Source organism: Diceros bicornis, chromosome 28 (genome assembly GCF_020826845.1).
Source record: "Diceros bicornis minor isolate mBicDic1 chromosome 28, mDicBic1.mat.cur, whole genome shotgun sequence".
In the NCBI taxonomy this organism is placed as follows: Eukaryota; Metazoa; Chordata; class Mammalia; order Perissodactyla; family Rhinocerotidae; genus Diceros; species Diceros bicornis.
Genome location: NC_080767.1, coordinates 38,830,372 through 38,854,575, shown reverse-complemented (window position 1 = coordinate 38,854,575; position 24,204 = coordinate 38,830,372). Strand labels below are relative to the sequence as shown.

The following is a 24,204-nucleotide window of genomic DNA, read 5'->3' as shown; positions in this document are numbered from 1 at the left end:
GCCCTTGTTCTTTCCTGCTCTCGTCACTTGGGCTCCCTCTTCCTGTGTGTGCGGCAGCTCTGTCAGTAAATTAACTAGTGCTGGTTCCCACTGCAGGTGTCAGGGCAGCGTGACGGTGCCATGTGGATAGGGCTATCCTAACCCCTGCAGCTTCCTCCACCCCTAGCAAAGGGGAAAGGCCGCACAGGATTTCAGGCCTGCCTGGACCCCGACTTTGCCGCGGGGAGCGTCAAGTGCAGGATCCAGTCCATATGAGTAGATGGGTATTAGAGAAAGGGCTTCTGCTCCAACCCAGCCCTCACAGCTTCATAAGGACGCCAGGTGACTGGGCATAGTCAGCTCCCAACTGTCGCTTCTCCCAGAATGCTCTGGAGTCTTCAGAGGGGCCTGACTCTGTAGATGGGGCTCGGATCACTACCCTCCAGAAGTCGGGAAGAAAGTGTACACCGACGCCCCCACGTGAGGGCTAAGGGCTCCGCACCTGCCTCGGGAGCCAGTGCCTGCAAGGATGAGGTCACTGAGACATGACAGCCGAGCTCTTTGTTCTCTGACATCTCACCTCCCTGGCCGGGTGAGGTCCCTGCTCTTGTCTGCTGCTGGGGTCTCTTTGTCAGCGATGCCGCACTGCACGGACTGGATGGGCCATGTAGGTGCAGGAGCTCTACGGGAGGCAGCAGCTTAGCGTCAGATGGCAGCGGTGGCAAAGGCTGGGGTTTCTGGAAGGATGTTTAGGGCGGAGAGGATGCAGACATTTGAATTTGAGTACTTCTCTCCCCCTTTGTCCCTCTCAGGATGTTCTGTAGCCTTGCAGCTGGAAGGGGAGAGCAAGTTTAGTGGCTGTTATTTCTTGCATACCCAGTAGGTGCTTTATTTACGAGACATATCCTGGGGGCTGTAGCCTGGTTTAGCCAGTCAGTAGGTGGGGACAGATGCTGAGGGACATGTGTTTCATTTATTCATTCATTCACAAATATAGATATTTGTGAACACCTCCTGTGTGTCAGGCACTAAGGATGCAGCAGCGGACAGGACAGACATGGCCCCTGTCCTCCTGGAGCTTCACCTCCTGAGTGAGAGGCAGTAAATCCTGTTGCATCTGCTTTGAAAATACGTCCTGAACCAACCACTCTCCCCACGCCCACCCCCATCGTGCTCTTTGACCTGAACAACCACAGCAGCCCCAGAATCCTCCTCAAGACAGAGCAGCCCCAGGCACACCCAGAGGGGAGCCTTCCGTGGGTTCCCGCCAGTTCAGCACCAAGCCTGCTTCCTCACCCCATGCACACAGCCCCCTGTGACCTCCTGGGCATCACCTCGCCTCCTTTCAGTCCCCCTTGCCAGCTGTGCTCTGCCCACCTGGACCCCCATCCTGGCCCTGGGCCTTGGCCTGGCCCGTGGCCTCAATGTGGAAGACTCTCCCTCGATCCTCACACAGCTTATCCATGTTCTAGAGAAGCAACACCATCGCCACCCTGCTTCGCTCTTCTCCACGGCATGCGGTTCTCCCCAACGTTCACCCCGCCTGGGGCTGCTGGCTGTCTCCCTGGGGAGGGTGTGAGCTCCATGTGGCAGCGAGTTCCTTTTGCTGGCCCCCGAGTCGGTGCCTTATACACAGTAGGTGCTCAGTAAAGATCAGATGAATGAAGAAAGCCCACAGGTAGCTCATGACACACTGTGGGAAAAGCTGAAAAGGAAAGGAATGGGGGGCAGGGTGGGGCTGCCACGCACGGCCTGCTTGGGAGGAGCCTCAGGGACAGTCGCAGCTGAGCTGAGCTGTGAAGGAGGGAGTTGGGCTCAGCAGGGTTGGGGGCGGAGCAGCGGGAACAGCCTGTGCAGAGATCCCTGAGGGTGTTCCAGGAACTGGAAGGAGACAGCGGAGCGGGAGCTGAGTGAGAGGAACAGGAAGTGGTGCCAAACCCCGTGAGCCCCACACAGAGCCCAGTGTCCCTCGAGTGTGCCTGGAAACCCCCGAGGGCTTTTCAGCAAGGGAGTAAAGTGCCCCAATATGCATTTTTTAGAATAGATGTTATTTCTTAGAGCGGTTTCAGCTTCATAGCAACACTGAGTGGAAAGTACAGGGAGTTCCCGTGTATCCTGCCCCCCATACACACGGCCTCCTCCGCCGTCACCATCCTCGCCAGAGGTGCTTCGTCTGTTACGCTCACTGGACCTACACTGACACGTTCTTGTCACCCAAAGTCCGTAGTTTACATAGGCTTCTCTCTGGGGGTCGTACAGTCGATGGGTTTTACACGTGTCCACCATTGGGTGTCGTACAGAATGGTTTCCTTGCGCCGGTGTGCTTTCCGTGGAACTCAGCCTGGCTGCCGGGAGGAAAATGGGGAGGGGGATTCTCTTACAGCAGCCCCCGCCCTGCCCCGCTCCAGCTCTCTCCCCAGCAGCAGAAGGCGGGGGCTGCCACCCACCCTCTCTGTTCCGCAGTGCTGGCGTACATGCAGCTGCTCGAGGACTACTCGGAGCCGCAGCCCTCCATGTTCTACCAGACGCCGCAGAACGAGCACATCTACCAGCAGAAGAACAAGCTCCTCATGGAGGTGTACGGCTTCAACGACTCCTTCAGCAGCGGGGATCCGCAGGACCTGGCGCCACCCCCCGCCCTGCCCCCCAAGCAGCGGCAGCTGGTAAGCGCCCCCTGCTGATCTCCCTCTGTCCTGCCACCCGGGACCAGAGCCTCCCACCCTGACAGGTCTCGAGGAACTAGATCATCCTGGGGGCAGCTTTACCCCTCTCTTCTCCTGGGCCAGGGCCCTGGGCTGGTGTTGACGCGCCATATCCCGCGCGGGTGCCCTCACTGCCTCCTGACAAGCCCACGTGCAGCCTGTCCCCTGCTCCACCATCTCTTTTCCAGAGCAACCCCGTGCAGCTGGCACTGGCTTGTGCTTAGAACATTTGCTTTCTTTGCTGACAAGTCTCTTGTATTTTCTTCTCTCTTCTTTGGCTCCAATATAGACCTCCCAGAAAGGAGGGACTCAATCAAAGCACAGGGCACAGTCTGTGTGCGGCCATCTGGGACTTGATTTACATAATGGGTCTGATTGTCCAGAGGGACTTACATCCCACCCTTGCCAGGGATGGCCCAGTGAAAACAAGCTCTACTGAAGCAGTATGGCTTTAGACAAAGCCACTTTGTGTTTCATCCATGGCTCCCTTCCTCCTTTAAAAAACACCTCCTGGGTAAGGACTCCACATAGGTAAGGAAGCCTGAGTCAGCACAGAAGGCAAGCTGTCCTGCCGTGGACAGCCTGTGAGATCCCAGGACCAGGCGGGGGGCAGGCAGTGTGCCTACTGCAGGCCTCTAACCCTCCTCCTCTCTGCCACCAGTTTACTAACCAGGTGGACTCTGGTCCGGTTTCAGAATCCAGGCACCCCTCCAGGCAGAGTACACCCCAGGAGAGGATTCTTGACTTTTTCAGAGCTGCATGTGCTGTTTTGCTCATATGCTGGCCAGTCTGGTAGTGTTTTAACTAGAGAGGAGGCCAGTGTGGCTAGCTGGGCTGTCTTGTACCCCTTGTGAGGGGACACGAAGGTGCTGCTCTGAGTTTTCTGGGAGGCAGCTGCCAGCTGGAGGACAAAGGTCCCTTGGTTACTCCTCGCAGCCGCCTGGGGCTCGGCCCTCCTGCGATTGGGCCTCGAGTGTGATGCCCGGCCCCAGGAATCCCCGAGCCTTCCTGCATTCAGTGGCCTTCGGGGCTGACTGGGCAAAACCACAGCCAGCCTGCTGGGAGACAGTCTGGTCTAGTAGAGGAGAGGCCGAGCACGGAGCCGGGGGTCCTGGGTTCTAGTCCTGCCACCAGCCAGCCGCGTCTCACCAGTTGCACTCGGAGTCGCAGTTCTTCACCTGCCCCCTGTGCCCCACGAATACCTGAATATGCCCGAATATGAATCTAAATTGCTCTGAAAATATTTCAGGAAGTGATCTTCACCGCAGAAATATGAATGCCCACCCTGGGGACCCCTAACCTAAAATATTTGATTAAACAGCTGAGCCAGATTGCGTTGAGATTTGAAATATTCTCAGCCCCTCCTGCCAGTGTCCACAGGTGCCCATTGGCCGTCCTTGGGCGTCTTCTCTGTACTGTGGGGTCCACGGGCTTCAGGGTATTTGGGGACAGGTCCCTAATGAGCACACTGGAATCAGATCCTGTCTGAGAGAGCTCTCTGGGCCATTGCACACGCTGGCCAGGCAATAGTCAGGGGAGCCCTGGAGCTGGGCAGACACCCTATTGAACACCTGTAGGCACTGGGGCTTTCACACGATCCTCACATTTTAAGTAAACTGAGGCTGAGAGCAGGAGAGATTTACTCAAAGCCCACCACTAGAAGTGGGAGATTTGGGGACCAAGCCCAACTCTGGCTGAAGCCCAGGCACACCGTGTGACATGGCCTGTGCTGGCTGCTTGGCATGCCCTCTCTCAAATGCAGGTGAAGAGCTACCCCCATTGTACAGACAAAGATGGGAGCACTAATTACTCACGCCTGTTGGCCCACGTCCACTGTGGTAGGCAGGGTTCTAAGTGCTTTGCGTGTATACAGCCCTACACAATGGCGTCCCCATTTTACAGATGGAAAGCTGAGGCACGCAGAGCTTTAAGTAATACCCAAGTGTCACCCAGACAGGTGACCCAGACACCTGTCACCCAGGTCACCCAGACGTGACCCAGACAGGTCACGAATGGCAGGGCCCAGGTTCAACCCAGGCAGCCTGGCTCCCGGCCTGCACTCTGCTGAAGCGTGAATAACTGCACGGTCTGCTCCCCGCGGAGGAGGAACTTGAGGTCCTAAATAAACCAGGCCTGCGCAGCTCCAAGCCTGCTTGGCCTCATTCCACCTTACCGCCACTTCCGATGCACACAATTCATATGAAAGTTAGCTTTTTAAATCTCTCATGAGGAAGTGAAGGACGGTGCCCTCTCGTCCAGGTCGCCTTCAGCAGGCTTCCTTGATCCCTGGACTGAGCCCAGCAGCCATCCCCCACAGAGTGTCCGAGCAGAATTAGGCAGCAGCCTGTCTAGCCTTTACATGTACCTGCCTGACTGTTCTCTGCTTTTCTCCCTCCTTCCCTGTCTTCTCTCTTGTCCCTCTGTCCAGCAGGCCTCCTATGCTGCTTCTTCCTTCTCCTCTGTCTCCTACTGTGTCCAGCAAACTAAAGTGGCCTTCACCCCCGAGGACAGCAGTGCCACTCAGGGCATCAGTGTGTCCGTCTCTAACTCCTTTCTCAGCCGGCACGGCAACTTACCTGTGCCCTCGGTGAGTCGCTCCCTGCCGCTCTTTACTTGGAAACTGGTGAACTTGATCTTTCATTTATAGCCCACGCCTCCTGACACGTGTGCTGCTGCCCATCACTGACTCTGTCCTGCAGATCCCTGCACATCCCTGCACTAGATGGGAAAGAGTATGCACACTGGTTCTCTGTGCCCTAAGGCCTGTGTGGATTGGTGGGTGGGGAGGGGGCAGGGATGGGAGATGTTAGCAGCCATACTGGGAGCATGATCATTAAGGCATAAACTGGCAGAGATGTTTTGGCTTTATTCTGGTCTCCCTCTGGGCCTTGGGTCAGCCCCATAAGTGTTCTGTGTTTAAAAAGGAATATTTCTCACGTAGGAAGCAAGGCCAAGGAGAGCAGGCTTCACCAGGGTGTAACAGAGTTTGAGTTTGAGGCTGTATCAGTTAGCTTTTGCTTTGTAACAAACCACCCCAAAACCTAGTGGCTTAAAACAACAGGAACCGTTTGTCACTGCTTAGGACACAGGTTAGTTAGGGTGGTGGTGCTGATCTGGGCCAGGCGTTCCTGATTTTGGCTACACTTGCTGACATCTCAGGAACCTCAGTTGGGACAGTGGGCTGATTTGGCTGTGATCCGTATGATCTGTCAGCTCCATCAGGCTAGCCTGGGCTCGGTCACAGGGCAGCTGGCAGGGTTCCACGGAAGCAAAGGGAGGCAAGCAAGATATCTTAAGGCCTAGGCTCAGCACTGGCACACTGTCACTGCCGTTGCGTTCTCCTGGTTAAATCAGAGGCCAGCCCAGATCCCGGGAACAGGGAGGTAGACTCTGCCTCTTGATGGGGGTTGCTGCCAAATCACACTGCAAAAGGGCATGGGTACAGAGGGGTGGATGCAGCCATTCGTGTGACCCGTTTACTTCTGAAACTGAGGGGACTCTAACCCTTCAGGAGGCACAGTGCTGGGCCGCTGTCTTCCGCTGGAGTCTCCTTCTGTCCAAGAACCCGAACAGTCGCCGCTCTCCCTGTGCCCTGTGGAAGTGAAGCCGGGCCACAGGGGGCGAGCTCCGGGCCCAAGCCGCGTTTGGTTCCACTCAGATGGGTTTGTCCTTTGGCAATTCACCTCTCCTCCCCGGGCCTCACCTTCTTCCCTTTGGGATTACACTGCTGCTTGCCTCTTATTTTCTGAAGTGAGGACGAGGTAAAATCATAGGAAACTGCCAGGCACATGGTAAGCTTAGAAAGTTTGTTGTTGTCGCCCTTGCTCTTCCATTTCTGGATTCTGGTTTGGTTCTGTTCTGATTCTTCACGTGAGAACTTGGGCAAGTGGCTTCACCTACCTGGACTTCTCTTTCCCCTCTGTACACGATGAGGTTGACCTGGTGACTTCAGAGACTTGTCCAAGCTCGGGTCCCCAGTGTGGTGTCTTTCAGTTTCCATATTTGGGAACAGTTCAGTGCCCAGGTTAAGACGGTCCTGCCTGTTGTGAGGACCCTGGAGTGCATTCTTCCTTTGGGTGCTAGGGCCTAAGGCTTTAGAGCCCTCAGCCACCCCGCGCCTGCTACAGAAAGGCTAAACCCCCGGCTCTGCCCTAGTGCACAGACGCCCTCTGTTTCCTCAGCAGGCACCTCTGGCAGGCTCCTTTCACAAATCTTGCAAAACTTGGCCTTTAGACAATCCTAGCTCTTGACTGTTTTCTCCCCCCTTTATGAACAGAAAGTGTGAGTTATCCTAAGAGTGTCTACAATATCCCTTTTGAGCAGTTTTAGTTAGAGGACTGTCAGTGAATTGGAGTGTTTGCTACAGAACTAAAGAAAATTTGAGGGCATTTAATTAAGTTTGGGTATGAGTACGTCATAGTTTTCACCCCTGGGGCATGGGGGAGTCTAAAGGCATCTTGCACTGGAAATCCTGCGTCCTCAGCACTGATTCCACAGAGGAGCCCATGGGGAGGGAGCTAATAAAGCTGCTTTATTTCATTAAAAGGAAAGTCGCCCAGGCCTCAGGAGCTGTTAGTAATGGCCTAAATGTTTGAAACGCTTGGCATTTGATATGCTGAAACCCCAGAGAAGTGATTTAGTGTGATTCCAACATATTCTTCCTATATTCTGTGGTTACATCCTAAGATGAGACCCAGACCGAGGGCGGTGGACTGCTCTCAGAGCAGCCCTTTGTACCTGAACTTCTTCATTCCATCGTTTCTGGGCCTGTGGCATCAGTCCAGCATGGCATTCCGAAAGGGTGCCACTTAGGAATATAGCAGTTGTCAAATCTGAAGACTCCTCACACGGTTTTCGGCCATGACCTGTTACTTCTACCGGGAGATTCTAACCATTGAAAACCTCTTGCCAAGGGAATTTGTAGAGCAGTGAACCTGCACTGACCAATTTAAATTGAAGTGGGTGCTAAAAAAAAATCCTTATTCACTCTTCCCAGGGTCCTGGGACGAGTTTAATTCAACAAGCGCAGGGCCTCTCCTGTGTGGGTCAGGCAGGAAGCAGGATCCAGGGCGAATAAGACCGCCCCATCATCCTTGAGAGGTGCCTGCAGTTCCGCAGGCAGGAGATGAGCATAAAAGAGACTCACGCTAAGGGGAGTGTGAGGAGCAGCACGAGAGTGACAGCCAGTAGAAGCCCCATGGGTGGTGGAGCCAGGAGGGGTCAGCCAGAGCTTCGTGAGGGAGGTGGCTCTTGAGCTGTGGAAGGACAGTTAGGGTTTCAGGGAGATAAAGGTCCAGGAAAGCGAGTCAAATGTGTTCCACACCCAGGAACCTGCCTGAGGATGGGGGCTAGAAAGCCTGGCATGCGTTCTGGAAGGTTGCCTCAAATGTAAGCTCTCAAGGATTGATGTCATGGGAGAGCCGGCTGCAGGGTGGTGACAGTAGCCAGCCCTTCCACGTGTCCTCAGGATCAGCTAGCCGCCCCTACACCGGCACTGAAACCAGCTGCCTTCTGAGCTGCTCCCTCCTGAGCACAGCCCTCCAGCGCTCAGGCCGGACTTGCACTGTCCCCTGCTGCCCACCGCTTGTCCCTAGGCGTGTTCCTACTCATGTTCCTGGGTGGGGCCCACTCTCCTCTTTGCCGTCTTTGGCTGGGTCTGCTTGGCTCTCTCATTCCATGGAGGTGTTAGCCTGGTCCATAGACTTCCTTTCCATCCCAGCACGTGCCATAATCCTTCAGCTACACAGACAAGCGTCCAGACCTGAGCGTGGTGTCTGGGGCATTAAGACTGGTTTCACAGAAGAGGGTGTTTGGGGAAATGATGAGTGACTGCAGCAGAAAGATGTGCCGAGCTAAGTGCAGCCTCCCCCGGGCCCAGGAGGCCTACTTAATGCTTCCTGTTCTGATTCCACTGGGCCTCGCAGTGTGCCTGCCCTTGGGGGCACTGGTTAAGTGACTGAGTGACAGGCCCTCCTGGAAACAGCTTTCTAACATGGTGCCCGGGTCCCTCTTCCTGTCCCCAGACTCTCCCTTGGTTGCTTGTACTCGGGCTGCCTGCCGTGTTCTTGCAGAGGCCCCGCCTGTGTTGGCCCACCTTCCTCCTCCACTCCAGCTCTGGTCCTCCCGGCGTCGGCTGTTCCCTCTCCACACTGAGTTCCCCTGTGTTGTCTCCTTTCTGGCCTGCATTTGCTCTGCTTCTGAACCTTGCTAGTGCGAATCTAGAAAGTTTTGGATTGGTCCCTGTTCACTTTGCCCTTGACCAAGGTATTGTTGGACATCAGTCAGTGACCACTGGGGTTGCCAGTGGCCTTCGGGTATTGCGGGGCTAGTGTTAGAAAAATCACCTTCCTCCGCCCCCCAAACGATTTTCTCACACATCCTTTCTTGCTAAATGCAAGTTAGAGATATTTACTGTCACCAAGAGATCTATTCGGATGCTAGAAATTTGTTGAAATATACCTTTACTATCTTGGCTTCCAGAATGATTCTGGATAAGTAAAGTGCTAGAAGACCCAGGTTTTGAGAAGAACTTGAGAAATAGCCATAATAACTGTCATTTGTTTTTTTAAAAACTCTTCAGGGTAAGAAAGTCAGGTGTGTATGCCCTTGAGGACCTCAGTGTAGAGGGGGATCTGTAGAGCAGCTGGTCTCCCGTTCCGGGCAGAGAGTGGCTCTCTGAGATGTTGGACCCGGCTTTCATACCTCAGCACATACGCTCTCCACAGAAGGCCTGCGCTGCGTTGACCCTGGGCGTCTCTGCCACGTGCTCCCCTCAGGCCCGCTCCCGGAGACACGTGGCGGCTCCTGAGGGCCACTGGCGCGTCTGTCACTCGCTCGCTTTGTCTGCCCCCTCCTCAACCTCCAGGTCACCAGCCAGCCCTGAGCAGTAACCCAGCAGCCATCACGGAGACCCTAGCGCTCTGACTGGTCTAAAGGCCAGACAGGACAGGGAGAGAGGAAGGAGATGGAGAGAAAAGGAGAGACCATGGCGTTCGGTGAGAGAGTGGACCAGAGGCCCGCAGGGCGCTCGGGCTGCTCGGCCCAGCATGCTCTGTGTCCTCCAGGTGGGAAAGATAAGCTCCCACCGTCCTGGCCTCTGCCCCTTGTTTCCTGCAGATGCCCTCTTATCTTTACGGCTCCCTGCTGTGGTTAGAGCTACCCGTTCTGAGAGGTGGACGGGGTGGCCGTGGGCAGCACTGGTGGCCCAGGGACGGAGAGGTATTTCTTTGAGCTGCATCTCTCCTGGTGGGGCTTTATTCCAGGGGCCTGCCTGACTTTCTGGGGTTTCCTTCAGAGCGGCCCCTGGCACTGTTGGCATCGGGAAGACCAGGGCCATGCTGCCGTCGTGTGGGAGAGCCTCTGAGGGCCCTCTGACACCGGCTGCATGTTCCTCCTTGACCTGCTGTGGCCCAGGTGTCATGTGGGTGTTTCAGATTACTTGAAGTCCTGGACTCGCAGACTCATCCCCATTCTGGGGAGCCTCACTGCAGAGTAGACTACAAGTGCAAGTGCAGGTGGCTCAGACTCTGGGCTCTCTGGGATTAGGAATTAGATCCCCACGTGCCTAACACGTGACAAGCACCCAGTCTTGCCTGCTCAAACCCCTCTGCTCCCCATCCTTGTTATTTCTGTGAATGTTTCCACCATCCACTGAGTTGTTCAAGCAAGAAATGAGGTCTCATCTTGTCTCTCCTCCCCTGCCATGTATACACCACATTTACACGTGACATGTGCACACCCACTCACCAAGCCCTGCTGCACTTCCCCTCACGTGCCCTGAGCTGGTCCACTTCTCTCCAGCCCCATCGCCACTCCCTTCCTCCTTGCCCCCAGCATGGCTGCTGTGACCTCCTTACTGGCTGTCCTGCTGCCATGTCCCCTTCTGAGTGCTGGTCAGACTAAAGTGTCACCTCGTCACTGCAGCATCAGTCCAGCGTGGCCCCCTGTCTTCTAAGGCCTTGCCGGCTACTTCTGCCCACCAGTCCCCATGCCCATGACCTGCGTACCCTCCACTTTCTCCTGGCACCGACTCCCCATCACGCCCACACCTGCTTGCGTCTCTCTCCTTCCACCACCCTTCCAGACCTCCCCCGTCTCCTGCCCCGCCATATTTTCCCCTTACTTGCTGTGTAGACCTGAGTATGCCACCCCCAACTCACTAGGCCTCCATTCCCTCATCTGTCCAATGGGGGCATGAAATTGTCGTGAGGGTTAACGGGAAAGCACGGGTAAAGCAGGTAATGTACTGCAGGATGCACAACCAGCGTTTAATAAAGAGGGAGCTGTTGTAATAATATTTATTATCACATCAGGAGATTCTTTCTTTCTTTTGTAACGTTCAGGTTCTTTTTTCTCAAGGTTATACGTCCTCTGAGGGCAGGGCCTGGGCTTTTTACTTGCTTATAGCCTTGCTACATAGCTCAGGGCCAAGACAGCAAGTGGCAGGTGCTCTGTGGCGCTGAACTGACCAGGAAGATCTTGATTCACCCAAAAGAGGCGAGCAGTGACCAGGGAGGCCTCTAGCTCTCTCCCTCCATCCCTCCATTACGTCCGCCTTTCCCTGCTTCCCAGCATTTCATCAGAACAGCCTGTTGCCAACTCGTCCCATGATAGCTCTCTGTTCCCATGAATCAAACACACTGGTCCCAAGCTATGGTTGAAAACCTGCTTTCTTCCTCATTTTCCTTCTTTGCTGACCCAGGACGTCTGGCTGCTGGCTGTCTGGCCTGAGAGCTTCACAGGTAGTTCCTGTCTGCTGGGCCCTTGAAATACAGTTTGGCTCCTCGGGTACGTTCACCCTGTGTTTTTCCGCCCTTCCTAAAAGACCCAGGTGCTTGTGCAGCGAACACTGCCTCTGAGGTGTGAAGCCCGCACTCGATGCGCTCTGAGCCTTGACACAGCCTTGTGGAAGGAGGCACATGGAAACCAGCAGCCTGTCCAGGTGTTTGGTTTGTGTGTGTGAGGAAGATCCGCCCTGGGCTAACGTCTGTGCCCACCTCCCTCCCCTTTATGTGGGACGCGGCCTCAGCATGGCCTGAGGAGCGGTGCGTCGGTGCGCGCCTGGGATCTGAACCCAGGTCGCCAGCGGCGGAGCACGCGCACTTAACCGCTACACCACGGGGCCGGCCCCCCCGTCCAGGTTTTTAAGACCCTCAGGAGAGTGTAGAGCCCGCCTTTGCCTAAAGCCCCACCCTGGAGGAGACGGTTCCCACCTGAGCCCAGGAGCGAGCCTGCCATGCCTGCTGTAGACAGCAGGGCCATACCAGGAGGCAGGACTGGCCACAGCCCAACAGCAGGACCAGAGCTTGGAGATCCTTGCCTTGGGGGCTCACAAAAGCACCCACTCTGACTCAGCCATGTGTGCACCTCACTTCTAAAGGCTTCCTGACTCTTGCTTTGTTGACGCTCATGGCGTTTTGGGTGGTCAGTGCTCTCGGACCAGCTTCAGACGTAGGAACTTCCCTGGAGCCCCATGCTGCAGGTGTCCTTCCGACGCCGTCCATGACAGTCCATCTGGGCAGGTACAAAACGGACCCCCCTGGTGACAAGAACCCAAAGGTTGCTGTCCACGCTCATTGACTGCTGCCTTTCCTTTCATGTTTTCAAGCTACTTGTCTGCTTGTCAAGGGCCCTTCCTTACTGCCTGCGGTGGAATGCTTACCCCCATTCTAGAGATGGAGAAACCAGAATAGAGAAGCAGAACCGTTTGCTCAGAGTCTTAAGTTAGAGCTAAGGTTAGAGTCCAGATCCCCATGGTGAAAAATATGGTGTTAGGTTGACATTTATGAACTCTTAATTGCCAGTAAATAAATATTAAGACCTGGTAATGCTAGATAAAAAGAAAAGTCCGTACAGAGGCTGGACGTTGAGAGGCGTTTTGTTCTTTGTGTCTGAGACGTTACAGAGTGTAGCTACAGGCTCTAAATAGAGTTCTAAGAATAAATATAAATTAGAGCCCCTGTCATGCTCTTTTAATCCAAACTGAGTAAAAATAGTTCAGGCAGATTTCCAGAACTGAATTAAGATCATTTTTGAATCTGTACTAATCTTTCTGTAAAGAGTTGATGCTCTCAAGGTCAATATTTAGTGACTGTACAGAGCATCCTCAAATGCATTGGAGGTTTTTGAGAGAGTATAATTAGCTATGAAACAGTTGGCCCAAAATGTAGTGTTTTCAAGGAAGATCTTGTGATTCAGGTTGCAAAAATATGTCATATGAGAAGAAATGTAATAAATTTCTACTTTTACCCATCCAACTGCCTAAAACTCTCCTGAGCAAAACATTTTTGTTCTTTTACATCCTTTGTTGTAAAATACAAATTAGAATTTTCAAATGATTTTAAAAAATAGATTCCACCAACAAGTTTATTCAAAAAGAGAGAAGAGGGACCAGCCTGGTGGCGCAAGCAGTTGAGCGGGCGCGCTCTCCACTGCAGCGGCCTGGGGTTCACCAGTTCGGATCCTGGACGTGCACCGACGCACCGCTTGGCAAGCCATGCTGTGGCGGCGTCCCATATAAAAAAAAGTGGAGGAAGATGGGCACGGATGTTGGCCCACGGCCAGTCTTCCTCAGCCAAAAAAGAGGAGGATTAGCATAGGGCAGATGTTAGCATAGGGCTGATCTCCTCACAAAAAAAAAAAAGAGAGGGAAGATATTTGCTCTTCTTGGGTAAGACGAATGCCATCTCATCATTTACACAATAAGACCATCAAAACGCCTCTCCTTGCCAGGAGCACAGGGAGACCCCAAGTGCAGGTGCTTGCTGCTTCAGCCTCAGAATCTGCCCCTTGGCTTCTGAAAGTCTCCTTTTGACATTATGTAAAACATAGTTGTAAATTAACACAAGGGCATCAAAGAAGGAGGGTGCCTCTGGGCTAGGGTAGACCCCAAGGGTGGCTTTTGTAAACACCAGGACCAGGAAGGAGAGAGGAGACAAAGCCAGCAGTCTGCCCTCTGGTTTGCCGCAGGGAGTGATAAGGAGTGTTATCCAGGGTCCTTCCTGGTGACTGAGGAGTGATTGTGTCCCGTCTTTAAGAAGCAGGTCAGATGTGCCCCTCTGCAGGAGTTCCTGTCCCAGAGTGAGGTGTTGTGCCGCGAGAGGAATAACTTAGCCCCACATTGTGTCGACGCTTGCAGTCCCTGAACGAGGCGTGCTCTGAGCCCAGGGCCAGTACTGAGCTGTGGTTCCCAGTGATTCTCCTTAGGGGAAGGAAGCCCAAACCACACCAGGACAGCAGTTGCCCTTGAGTGTTTTCTCACAAAGGATGGATCAAAATTTAAGCCTGAAAACCAGCTGTCCAATAACTTATCTGTTTTGCCAGGTAGCATCCAAAAACACTGAAGTCATAAGCTTTGCTTGTGCCAAGAGTAGGCAGTAATGACCGGCCTCTGGCAACTTCTATAATTCCCAAACACTGCACACAACGGTAAGTCCATTTACGCACATGATCGCATTTCCCTGTTAGTGGTAGAGTTCAAAGTTCTCCAAAGCTTGGAGCTCAAGTCACTGTGGAGCAGCCATTCCAGTCAAGGTCCTTGGCCTGTGGCTCTAGCCCTCAGCTGCTGGCATGCTGGCAGTCTTCTCTGGTACCCAGTCTTCCTGATAATCAGAGGAATTAAATGGAATGTCTGTTATATTGAGGAATCAGAATTCTTCATTTAAAGATCGGCTTTCCAACTTTCTTGCCAACACAACACGGGGCCCATCCCTAGTCGTTTTTCGTGCCAGGACCATAATGGAGAGAAAGTGTTGCTGAAAACTGGTGTCTGGCCAGCTTTGAGTGCCTTTGCTTTTTAGTGTTTGAATGGCCACACACTAACGTATAGGGCCGTCAGCCTCCATCATCCTTACACCTGGAAAACTCTTGGTGGTTATTTCAGGTGTGTATTTTCAAAAGCATGAGTTGCTGTTTCCTGTGTCTCTCGTGAGGGCAGGTCTTTTCTCTGCATCCCTGGTGTGGGTATCCAGCCTCGGCTCACTGCCTTTTGCATGCTGGTCATCACAGAATGCTCAGTAAGGAGATCTCCAAGCAGAGCTGGTAGGCTGTATCCTGCAGAGCTGTGGGACTGCGTGGTTAGGGACTGTCACGTGCTCAGAATACTCGTTGAATGTGACATGGGCTGTCTCCACCATCTCTTATGAGCCTAGCCATGTGTTACTAAGTACATGGCCTACCCTTCCAGCCTGTTTCTTCATCTTTGTAATGAGGATCATAACAGCACTTTGTGTAAAAATGAGATGATTCCTGCAAAACCCTTAGCACCTCATCTGACCAGCAGGAAGAATCCAGTAAGAGTAGCCAGCATCGTCGTCATCATCATGAGATGACTGGAGGTGTGATCAGGGCTGACACTGAGGGCAAGGCACCCCCTTTCCTAACTGCTCTCCTTCCCAGGAACTGGCTCGCTCGGGCACGCCTAGATCTTCTGCAGAAATCTGCAGTCTCCAGACAGGCAGCCCCTCGTGTTATAAAATCCTCAGCCCAAACAGTCTTACTCTTGCTATAAATAAAAATTCCTGCCGCAGAGAGTGCAGCAGCTCTCTGTCAGAAGCAGAGCCGGGCACCAGCCAGATCCTAAAATAAACTCCAGGCTGTGGTGAAGTGGTGTTTCTGTTCGGTGGCTAGCTCTGCCTTTCTCCCTGCCCATGTGAATAAATATGGTCTTAAAGAGCCTGGAAGTATTTCTCTGGGGAATCAGTGGAGACCAGACTTGTGGAAAATGGTATGATGATGAGCCCCAATGCGGCCCTCCCTCGCAGAGCTGCTCTGCAGAGGGGCGCAGTGTGCTCTCCGGTGGCTGGAGAGCAGCCCCTCACATCTCCCCACCCCCTTGAAGGTACTTTTCAAGCTTGGCTCCTGTCCCAGCATGACTGCATAGCTTGAATACCAGAGCTGCTCGAAGTCTAGGAGCTGTGGAGGGAGGAGGGCGGGAAGGGCGGGGCAGGCCAGGGCGCTTTGTTCAAGAGGGGCCAGACCTCCTTCCTGTCTCTTTGGTGGCCACCCCTCTCCTCTGCAGTCTACACCCCCGGTGGCGTCCGAGCCTCCTTCCCCAGTCTCCCACTGTGGACAGGCCCCCTTCCCCAGTCTCCCACTGTGGACCTGTCCTGGGCAGCGAGCAAAGCTTGTCTGTTACCCTCCCACACTCAAAACTGAGACGCTGCTGTGAATCAGGCAATATTCTATGCACTGTAATTCATAATAATATTAATCCATTCCTAAGTATTCCTTCATCAGTAAGTATGTGTTGGACCCCTGTTAAATGCCTCAGCTCTATTGTTTAGAGTAGTTCCCAGGCTGGTATTTTGGAGGGCACGGGAGGAGAGCTGACGTTGAGTGAGTATTGTCACATGCCAGCACTGTGCTCAGGGCCTGCAGGGCATCATCTCATTAAAACCACACAGAGACCCTCTGAGAAGAGTGCCATTGTTCTCATCCCCATTTTAAAGGTGAAGAAACCAAGGCTCAAGAACTTAAGTCACTTGCCCAAGGTCACACAGGTAGAAGGAGATGGCCCAGGACCCGAGCCCAGGTCCCTGTGACTTGAGAATGTGTCCTCTTAGCAATTCCCCACGTGCTGTCTCCCAGAAGAGGCAGGCTCAGGTGGGAGCCTTCCACCCCAAATGCGTCCCATCAAAACCCGTTAAACACGCCGTATGATCAGTTAGGAAGATGCTGTGCAACGTGACACGTTTTGTGATTGCACAGAAGCCGTCTGTGTGTGTGTGTCAGGTGCTCAGTTACGGCAGGGCCTGCGTCAGTGCTCAGTGAGTTTACGGGGGCCGGGGTGGGGCGGTAATGAGGGCAGTGCTGGGGCTCCAGAAAGAGCTAGCCTTTGTCTTAGTCCATTCCGGATGTTATAACAAAATACCACAGACTGGGTGGCTCATAAACAACAGAAATTTATTTCCCACCGTTCTGGAGGCTGAAAGTCCAAGATCGGGGTGCCAGCATGGTTGGGTGAGGGCCCCCCTCTTCTGGGTTACAGACCTTTTGTTGTGTCCTCACAAGGCAGAAGAGCAAGGCATCTCTCTGGAGCCTCTTTTATAAGGCGCTAATCCCATTGATGAGGGTTCCACCCTCGTGATTTAAGCATGTCCCAAAGGCCCCACCTCCTAACACCATCGTCTTTGGGGGTTAGAATTTTAACATATGAATTTTGGAGGGCCACAAACCTTCAGACCATTGAACATGAATCTTAAACTAGGTAGATTCGTGGACAAGGGAGAGGCATCTGTTAGCAAATCTCGTGGCAGTGCCTACACGTTGGGAATGAGCATCTGACAGATCTGAGAACTGGACTCCTGCATGACGCTGAGGTCGCTGCCTGAACCAGGTGATGTGGGGGCTCTCTCAAAGTGGCCTCCCAGGACCAGGCCACCGCTTCCCTTGGCAGATGGGTTCCACTCACTGTGTTCTGTGGACCTTCCCAGCCAGTGAGAGAATCTCGCTAGGGGAGGAGCATACTCCAGAGATGAAATGGAGAACCCCAAAAGCCAAACACGTCACCCTACTGCCATCCCCATCAAGGCCCAGAGTGAGTTCCCCAGGGCTGGATGGTTTCTGGGAAAGGTCACCATGTGGCACCTGGTTGCTGAGGTCACTGTGGGTGCCCAGGCTCCCCAGCCCTCCAGGTGAGAGCAGCTGAGCTGGGGTGCTGAGCCAGTGGTCCACTCACCCGGCTTTTCTAGAAAGAAGGGGTGTGAACGGAACTTCACCTCTAGCAGGAATCTAAGCCCTCAGTGTCCTTTGGTCAGACTGTGTGTGGCGCTTCCACTAATTCGTTTGACCGTGTATGGGGGTTAGCCTTGGGTTTATGAGTTAGATGGGGAAATAAACTGTGTAAGAATGGGGAGCTGCCTAGGGCAGGTGGAACTCACGAGTGCGAGGGCCGTGGCCTCACCGAGGAGGGGGAGCACTCTGACCAGCGCGGCCGGGAAGGGGCCGGCCTGGCCCTTGAGTCACAGCAGCTCTTAGGTTAAAGTGTAGCTTTGCAAAACCGCTTAAGGATGCGAGTGGTTTTGACCTGTTCGTTTACAATTTTGTTTCTTCTCCCCTCTTTCCCTTGTCCATGGGTTCCAAAACTCCAATGCCAAAGTGCAGAGAGCATCTGAGTGAATGAGCTGCACATTTGTGCTGGGTTTGACTTTTGTCCACTTTCGGCCTCTGTCGTGGGCAAGTGAGCCTGGCAGGGACTTCAGACACGGTCCCTTCCACACGTTCCTCTCCCGTCTCCCTGTGAGAGCAGCGTGTTGGCAGGTCCTTTACAGGACATGATGACGTCATCGGATTCTGAGCCTGGTGGTCATGGTCCCGAGCTCCTCTGTCCCTCCTGCCGAAGCAGAGTACTCACTGGTATAAGGGGCCGTGGGCCTTTGCTGTCACTTCTCAACCTCACCTCAGACTTCTCTCTCTCGATGAGAATTTGGGAGAGTGTAGCCTTGCGGCTCTAAGGTGACATCAGGGGCATCACAAGATCACTTCCTTTGTTAAAAAAAGAAAGAAAAGATTGGGTAGGAAAGGAAATGAACTCAGAGAAACTTTTAGCATTTCGATAGCACAATTTTTTCAACCATTTTGAAGGCTTATGCTCGTCCCTTCCAAAAGGATATGAGGTGGGTTACAATATTTAAAAGGCTGCAGTGTTTGACTTTCAAGGGTTAAAACCAAAGAGATTCATCCAAAAGATTTATAGTCGGGAAATATGACCAGGTGTCACGTTGAGTTTAGCCACAAGCTTCCCGAAAGGACAAGAGGCCTAGACTGCGTTGTGTGGGTTTAATTCTCTGGTGAAGCAGAGGACAGGACCACCGAACAGCGTGTGGGGCCTGCTCTCCTTTGGGGCACCCGTGTCCTGCTGTTTAGACACTGAGGGCGGCACTGGTCAGGCTTCAGGCCCTTCTCAAGGGAGGACGTGCTGGGTGGGGGACCTCGGGCCAGAGGAGAACGGGGTTGGTCTGGCCTGATCAGTGGTCCTCGGTACAGTTACTGTGAACAGCCTGTCACAGCTCTGCTGAGTTAATCTAACTGCTTTTTCTTTTGTCTGTTTTCTTCTTCCCATCTTCTCGTTTTTGTGTTTGTTTTCCACTTTGGTTCTCTAGTATAAATCTGTGTTTAGGTCCTACTCGCAGGATTTCGTGCCTCACAACCAAGCTTCCGTTCAACCTTTCCTTCCGTCTACCTCCTCTTCCTCTCCACATTTCCCACCCGTCCACCAGTCTCAGAGCTCTGACTTAGCGGTGCCAACCGTAGCCAATCCGCCTCCCAGCACCGTGGACGGGCCTCTTTCATCTTCTCAGGAGAGCAACTTTCATGGGAACACTGTCTGCCTTCCTTCCGAAACCTCTTTCACTGACTCGCCCCAGACGCCTTCGGTGAGAACTGAGCACACACGCCCTCCAGTGGGGCTGCACGTTCTAAGAAAGCGGTACCCCTATTCCTCCCTCACTAGCAGCCAGCTCCGTGGCTGGATTGAGGCCTGTGGATGGTCACAAGGGGAAATGTTAGCCCGTCTATTTTCAGAACAGAAATCGAACCTTCTGTATAAAGTTCCCATCACACTAGGGGTCTGATTTCCACAGATGGATAGTGACCATTTAGAGGCAGTCAGTTATCATAAGCATAAGATAGAAAATGCTAGTTTTCAGTTTGGTTGTTTTTAGAGAAAGATACAGACACTTTTGGAAGAAAGGTACAAAGACCTCTGACAGAGACCAAAGGCAGCTGTGTGTTTAGTTGCCTGTGGTGTGAGGACAGAGGACCTGCTCTCTGCTCTGTTCAGGTGACTGCAGGTCTTCATCCGGGCGCCGGGAGACGCCCCTGCAGGTGGGCATGGACGTGGACAGGTGGGTGGGGCAGACCAGATGCAGGTGGGGCTGTCTGTCCAGTGTGTTGCGTGGTCTTGACATGTTGCCTCTGTCCCTCATAACTGCCTCTCCCCCCACCGGGGACCCCGCGGTCCCCACTGCAGCAGAGTAGGGAAGCGTGCCTCCTCCAGGACAGCCTGAAAGGCCTTGACATCTTTGTGGAAGAAGGAAACGCAGGCCCCCTGTAACACAGAGGCAGGAGGGAGCAAACGCAGCTTTGTTCTCTGAGCCTGGGAGAAGCTCCCCAAGGAGAACCGAGTGCTCGCTGTCGCCGTCTTCTCTTTCTCGTGAAAGGAGCGTCCTGGTCAGGGCCAGCCCGTGGACGGCCATCTCTGAGCGTGAGGGCAGGCTAGAGGGCCTGTCACATGTGCGTTTCCTCTCATCCTGTCTCCCCCAGAGTGAGCACGCCAGTGAGGAAGCTGGTGAGGGTGAATATGTCAATCTGTATTCCTCTGGCCAGAGCAGCGAGGAGCGGGCCCCCTCTCGAGGAGTAAGTAACCTCGGGGCTGCCTCGTGCATGTGGCTTGGCCTGGCAGGGGTTGGGCCCCTGCTTCTGTCTGGCTGAGCCTCCCGGTCGCTAGCAGACTGGGCCCCTGCGGCCTTGCCAGGAGCCAGCTCGGCTCCATGGGGAGAGGACGTGGCTTCCCAGTGGAGGTCTTCCCTTTCCTTTTGCTTCAGTGCGTGTGGTGCTCCTCAAGCCTAGCCGATGGGTCTTCGGGAAATCTACGGGAGCAGCCTGGTGTTGGCCTGCCCACGAGTCCAGTTGCTCTTGGGGATTTCTTTCTTCCCATCTCCTAGTGTTGAGGTCCATCTTCCATCCCTCACCCAGAGGGAGGGACTCTTCTCTCCAACACTGAGCCTTCCAAATCTTCGTCTCCTCTTCCTCCCAGCATGCTCCTTCACTGCTATGTTTGCTGCTCCCAAGGAAGCTGGCTGAGGCTGTAGGTAGCCCCTGCTGTGTTTCTGCACACCTCCCTCCCTCCTGAGAGAGTGGTGCCCTACCTGACATTGCCCCCCTGTTTTACTGCTGTCCCAGCTCGACACAGTCAAGGTACAGCTGTTCTGTGGAGCAGTCAGCTTTCCGGGTTTTGCTACTGCAAAACGTGAGCAAGTTCAAAAGCCTCGAAAATAACTCCCCCCGCAGTCCTGAGCAGGACGAGCCCCTTGAGGGAAGGTGCCATGAGGACTCGAGTCCTCACTGGTGATCAGCTCAAAGGGCCCAACCCATTAAAAACATGGTCACTGCCATTAAGATGGTCCCTCGAGGGCCAGCCCCTTGGCTTGGCGGTTAAGTGCGTGAGCTCCGCTACTGGCGGCCCGGGGTCGGATCCCAGGCGCGCACCTACGCCCTGCTTGTCCGTCCATGCTGAGGCGGCGTCCCACATACAGCAACTAGAAGGATATGCAACTGTGACATACAACTGTCTACTGGGGCTTTGGGGAGAAAAAGGAGGGGCAAAAAAAAGGAGGAGGATTGGCAATAGATGTTAGCTCAGGGCCAGTCTTCCTCAGCAAAAAAAAAAAAAAAATGATGGTCCCTCGAGGGGATCCCCACAGGATCTTAGATGTCCACGCAAGGCAAGCCTCACATCAGGTGTTAGCAAGTCATAGAACATTATGGAGTTTTCACTCCAGTGGGATTCGACCGTGTCCGTGGGAGCTAAGCTATTTCTCCCCTGGTGTTCCCACCTCACTTCTCCCCTGTGGTGACCTGTGCCCCCAGCATCATCCAGTTCAGCCTCTGCACAGTGGACTCCATCCCAGACTGGCCTTCCGTGGCTCTCCCTCCACCCGTGAGCATGGTCAGTGCTGACTCCTCTTCACCTCGAAGCACTCTCCACGATGACGTTCCGCGCATTCATGCTGCCCGTCCCCTGTCATGGCCGTGGTGGCAGACCAGGGATGCCGGAGGGCCTTGTCGCTGAATGGGCGGGCCGGATCCCTGGGAAGAAGCGAGCTGCTGGAGGAGGAGGGGGTTGCACGTGTGCACACGCTCAAGCAGCTAGACCCCGTGGAATGGGAGCTGGGAGGCGGTGGGGCGCAGCAGCCCTGAGGACCCTCTTTAGCTGGGCAGTCAGAGGTTTGCTGCGCACCGGCAGCGCACGGTGGTTAAGGACCCAGGTTTTGGAGGTGGACGACCCTAGGTTTGAGTCCAGGCTGCAGCCTTCTAGCCGTGTGGTCTTGGGCAGGGCCTTGAACTTCTCCAGCCTCGGTTTCTGTGTGTGTGGGTGGGCATGGTGACGGCAGCTAACGGATAGGGTCTTGGTAAGGGCCCAATGAGGAGAGGTTTGCGAAGCCCTTAGCACAGTGTCTGGCTGAGCTTGGCTGAGTGGGAGCGACTGTGACAGCCCTTTCTTCCAGGAGTTGGTTGGGATGGCTTCATCTAGGTTGGCTGCTGACAAAGATCATAAGCAGTGGCACCTTTCACTCTTCCCAAAGGCAAGATGCCAGTCTGAGGAGGGCCGTGTGCTTCCTGTGTAATGAACCACATTCACGGTCGGCTTGTTCACATCTCAGGTTGCTCTGTAGGAACTTGCACTCAAAAGCCACGTGCAGGCAGGAGTGCTGGGAAGCAGATCAGCCCCAGCGTGGGGCGCCTGTCACAAACCCAGCCCTGACTTCTCTTTTCAGGAATCACCAGCTGTGAAAGACGGACATCCCAGAGATCCCTCGTCGGTCAGTGGTGCTCCGGGGAAGGAAAGCAGAGACGGCGGGGAGAGGTAGGAAGGGACCCCAGTGGAGCCGGGTCCCCTGCCAACCACGTGTCAGCCCCCTGCCAGCCAGCACGCCAGGCCTGCGGGCGCTCTATGTCCACATTCTTTCCTTTTTCTGAGTCTCAAAATTATACATACTCAGGGTAGAAAACATGGAAAGTACAGAAAAGTGCAAGAAAAATCACTAATCATGCCACCCCTCACAGGCCTTCCCTCTAACATACGGTCTGCCATTACTTCTTGATATCTGCACACATATTATCCACCTTACAAGTTACCCACGACAGTCTTGTCTTTTTTTTGTGTGTGTGAGGAAGATCGGTCCTGAGCTAACATCTGCCAATCCTCCTCCTTTTTTTGCTGAGGAAGACTGGCCCTGGGCTAACATCCAGGCCCATCTTCCTCCACTTTATATGGGACGCCTGCCACAGCTTGGCCTGACAGGCCGTGCATCGGTGCGTACCCGGGATCTAAACCAGCGAACCCCGGGCCACCGCAGTGGAGCACACAGACTTAACCGCTTGCACCACCAGGCCGGCCCCAGTCTTGTCTTTTCAAATCCTAGGCCAACCTCCCTTGGCCTCTTCCAAGTTCCAGTGCAATAAGGGAGTGTAAAAGATCCCCCCAAAAACCTTTTTATTATAAAAGTTTCTAGATGTAGTGTGTACATTGTGTTGCTAAACCATTTGAAAGTAAGTTACAAACGTGACAGCCCCTAAATACTTCAGTGTGCCCCCTAAAAACTTAAAAGGCCTACCTGACTACAATATCATTATCACACCTAAGAAAATTAGTAATAAATTCCCTCATATCATCTGATAGGCAAACCGTCTTCTAGTTCCCCAGTTCTCCCTAAAGTGTCTGGCAGAGCTTATTTTTTTGGAAGCAAGCTCAATCAGAAATCATCGTTGCGTTTGGTTGTCTGTCTCTTTAATCTCCCATAACGTTTTTCGGTGTTAGCAGGAGTGATACCTGACCAGGTTTAGACGCACAGTATGAATTTCTCCGGTGTGCACCTAGCAAAGCATAATGTGCAGGACGCGCCAGTCGGCTCTGCCACTTGCAGCGTCGTGTCGGCTTCACCTCGTTTGTGCCGTGTTCCGTACATTCAAGCTGTCCCCCCTTTAGACCAAGGTCCAGCTACTACCTCTGGGGTCCCAGCTGCAAAGACAAGCAGTACCCAGCGGTCATTGCCAGGCCCAAGCATAAATGGTTGCAGAGGTGGTAAAAATAGCAAGAGACAGAAAAAACATTAGAAAGCATTGATAGGGGCTTGTTGACGTAGGCCACCGACCCAATGCTGTGGCCTCTGTTCTGTGCCATCTGTCCTTGTTGGGTCTGATTCGTCTGCCTGGCTGAGGTTTCCCCAAGTGTGAAGCGATGATGGGCTTTCTAGTTTAACACCTGGTGGCAAAGGGCGCCTGTGCCACACGACAGCAGCTCGTGGTTCTGTCTCCCTCTTCACTGGACCTGACAGTGCCATTTTCAGAGTTCCAGATGGTCCTTGGAAAAGAAGCGGAAGGGTGAGCACGTTGACTGGTTAGAAACAATCACTAGGATGTCGTCCTCTGTCCACACAGGCCAGTCAGTGACGAGACACGTGGCAGAGCCCCTTGCCGGGGCCGCACGTGGTTTTACTCTGGCCCTTCCAGGTTGCCTTACTGAAGGCGCCAAGACTTAGGGGAAAATGTGGCCTGTGACCACAAGGCCAGCCAGTTCCTCACAGGATCCATCATGAGGGTCATAAGAATAAAACACAGACCCTGCCCCGGAATGCCCCCAGCTGCCCCGCGCACTCCCGCTGGCGGGTGGTCCTCTCCTTCACCAGCAAACCCCTCCTCAGCTGTTCCGTCTCCTGTTGTCTGTCCCGTCCTCGGGGGCCTGCCCTGCCCTTTACACTCGGCTGGCTCCCTGCTTGTGCTGCTGCCCCAGCTGCTTGTTTTA

General features: G+C 53.9%; 1 protein-coding gene across 5 annotated transcripts in view; it reads left to right on the top strand.

The window, feature by feature from the left end:
- Window positions 1–24,204, top strand: part of RAPGEF1 (Rap guanine nucleotide exchange factor 1) — a 143,361-nt gene that overhangs the window by 101,325 nt on the left and 17,832 nt on the right. For 3 of the 5 annotated variants that reach the window (XM_058524345.1, XM_058524344.1, XM_058524342.1), the window contains 2 exons: window positions 2,443–2,642; window positions 22,178–22,266. In XM_058524345.1, the coding sequence (XP_058380328.1) occupies window positions 2,443–2,642; window positions 22,178–22,266 (289 nt within the window). Of the gene's footprint in view, window positions 1–2,442; window positions 2,643–5,109; window positions 5,269–18,781; window positions 19,055–19,943; window positions 20,037–22,177; window positions 22,267–24,204 lie in introns of all 5 variants that reach the window. The other 2 variants (XM_058524341.1, XM_058524340.1) reach the window with 2 other exon arrangements.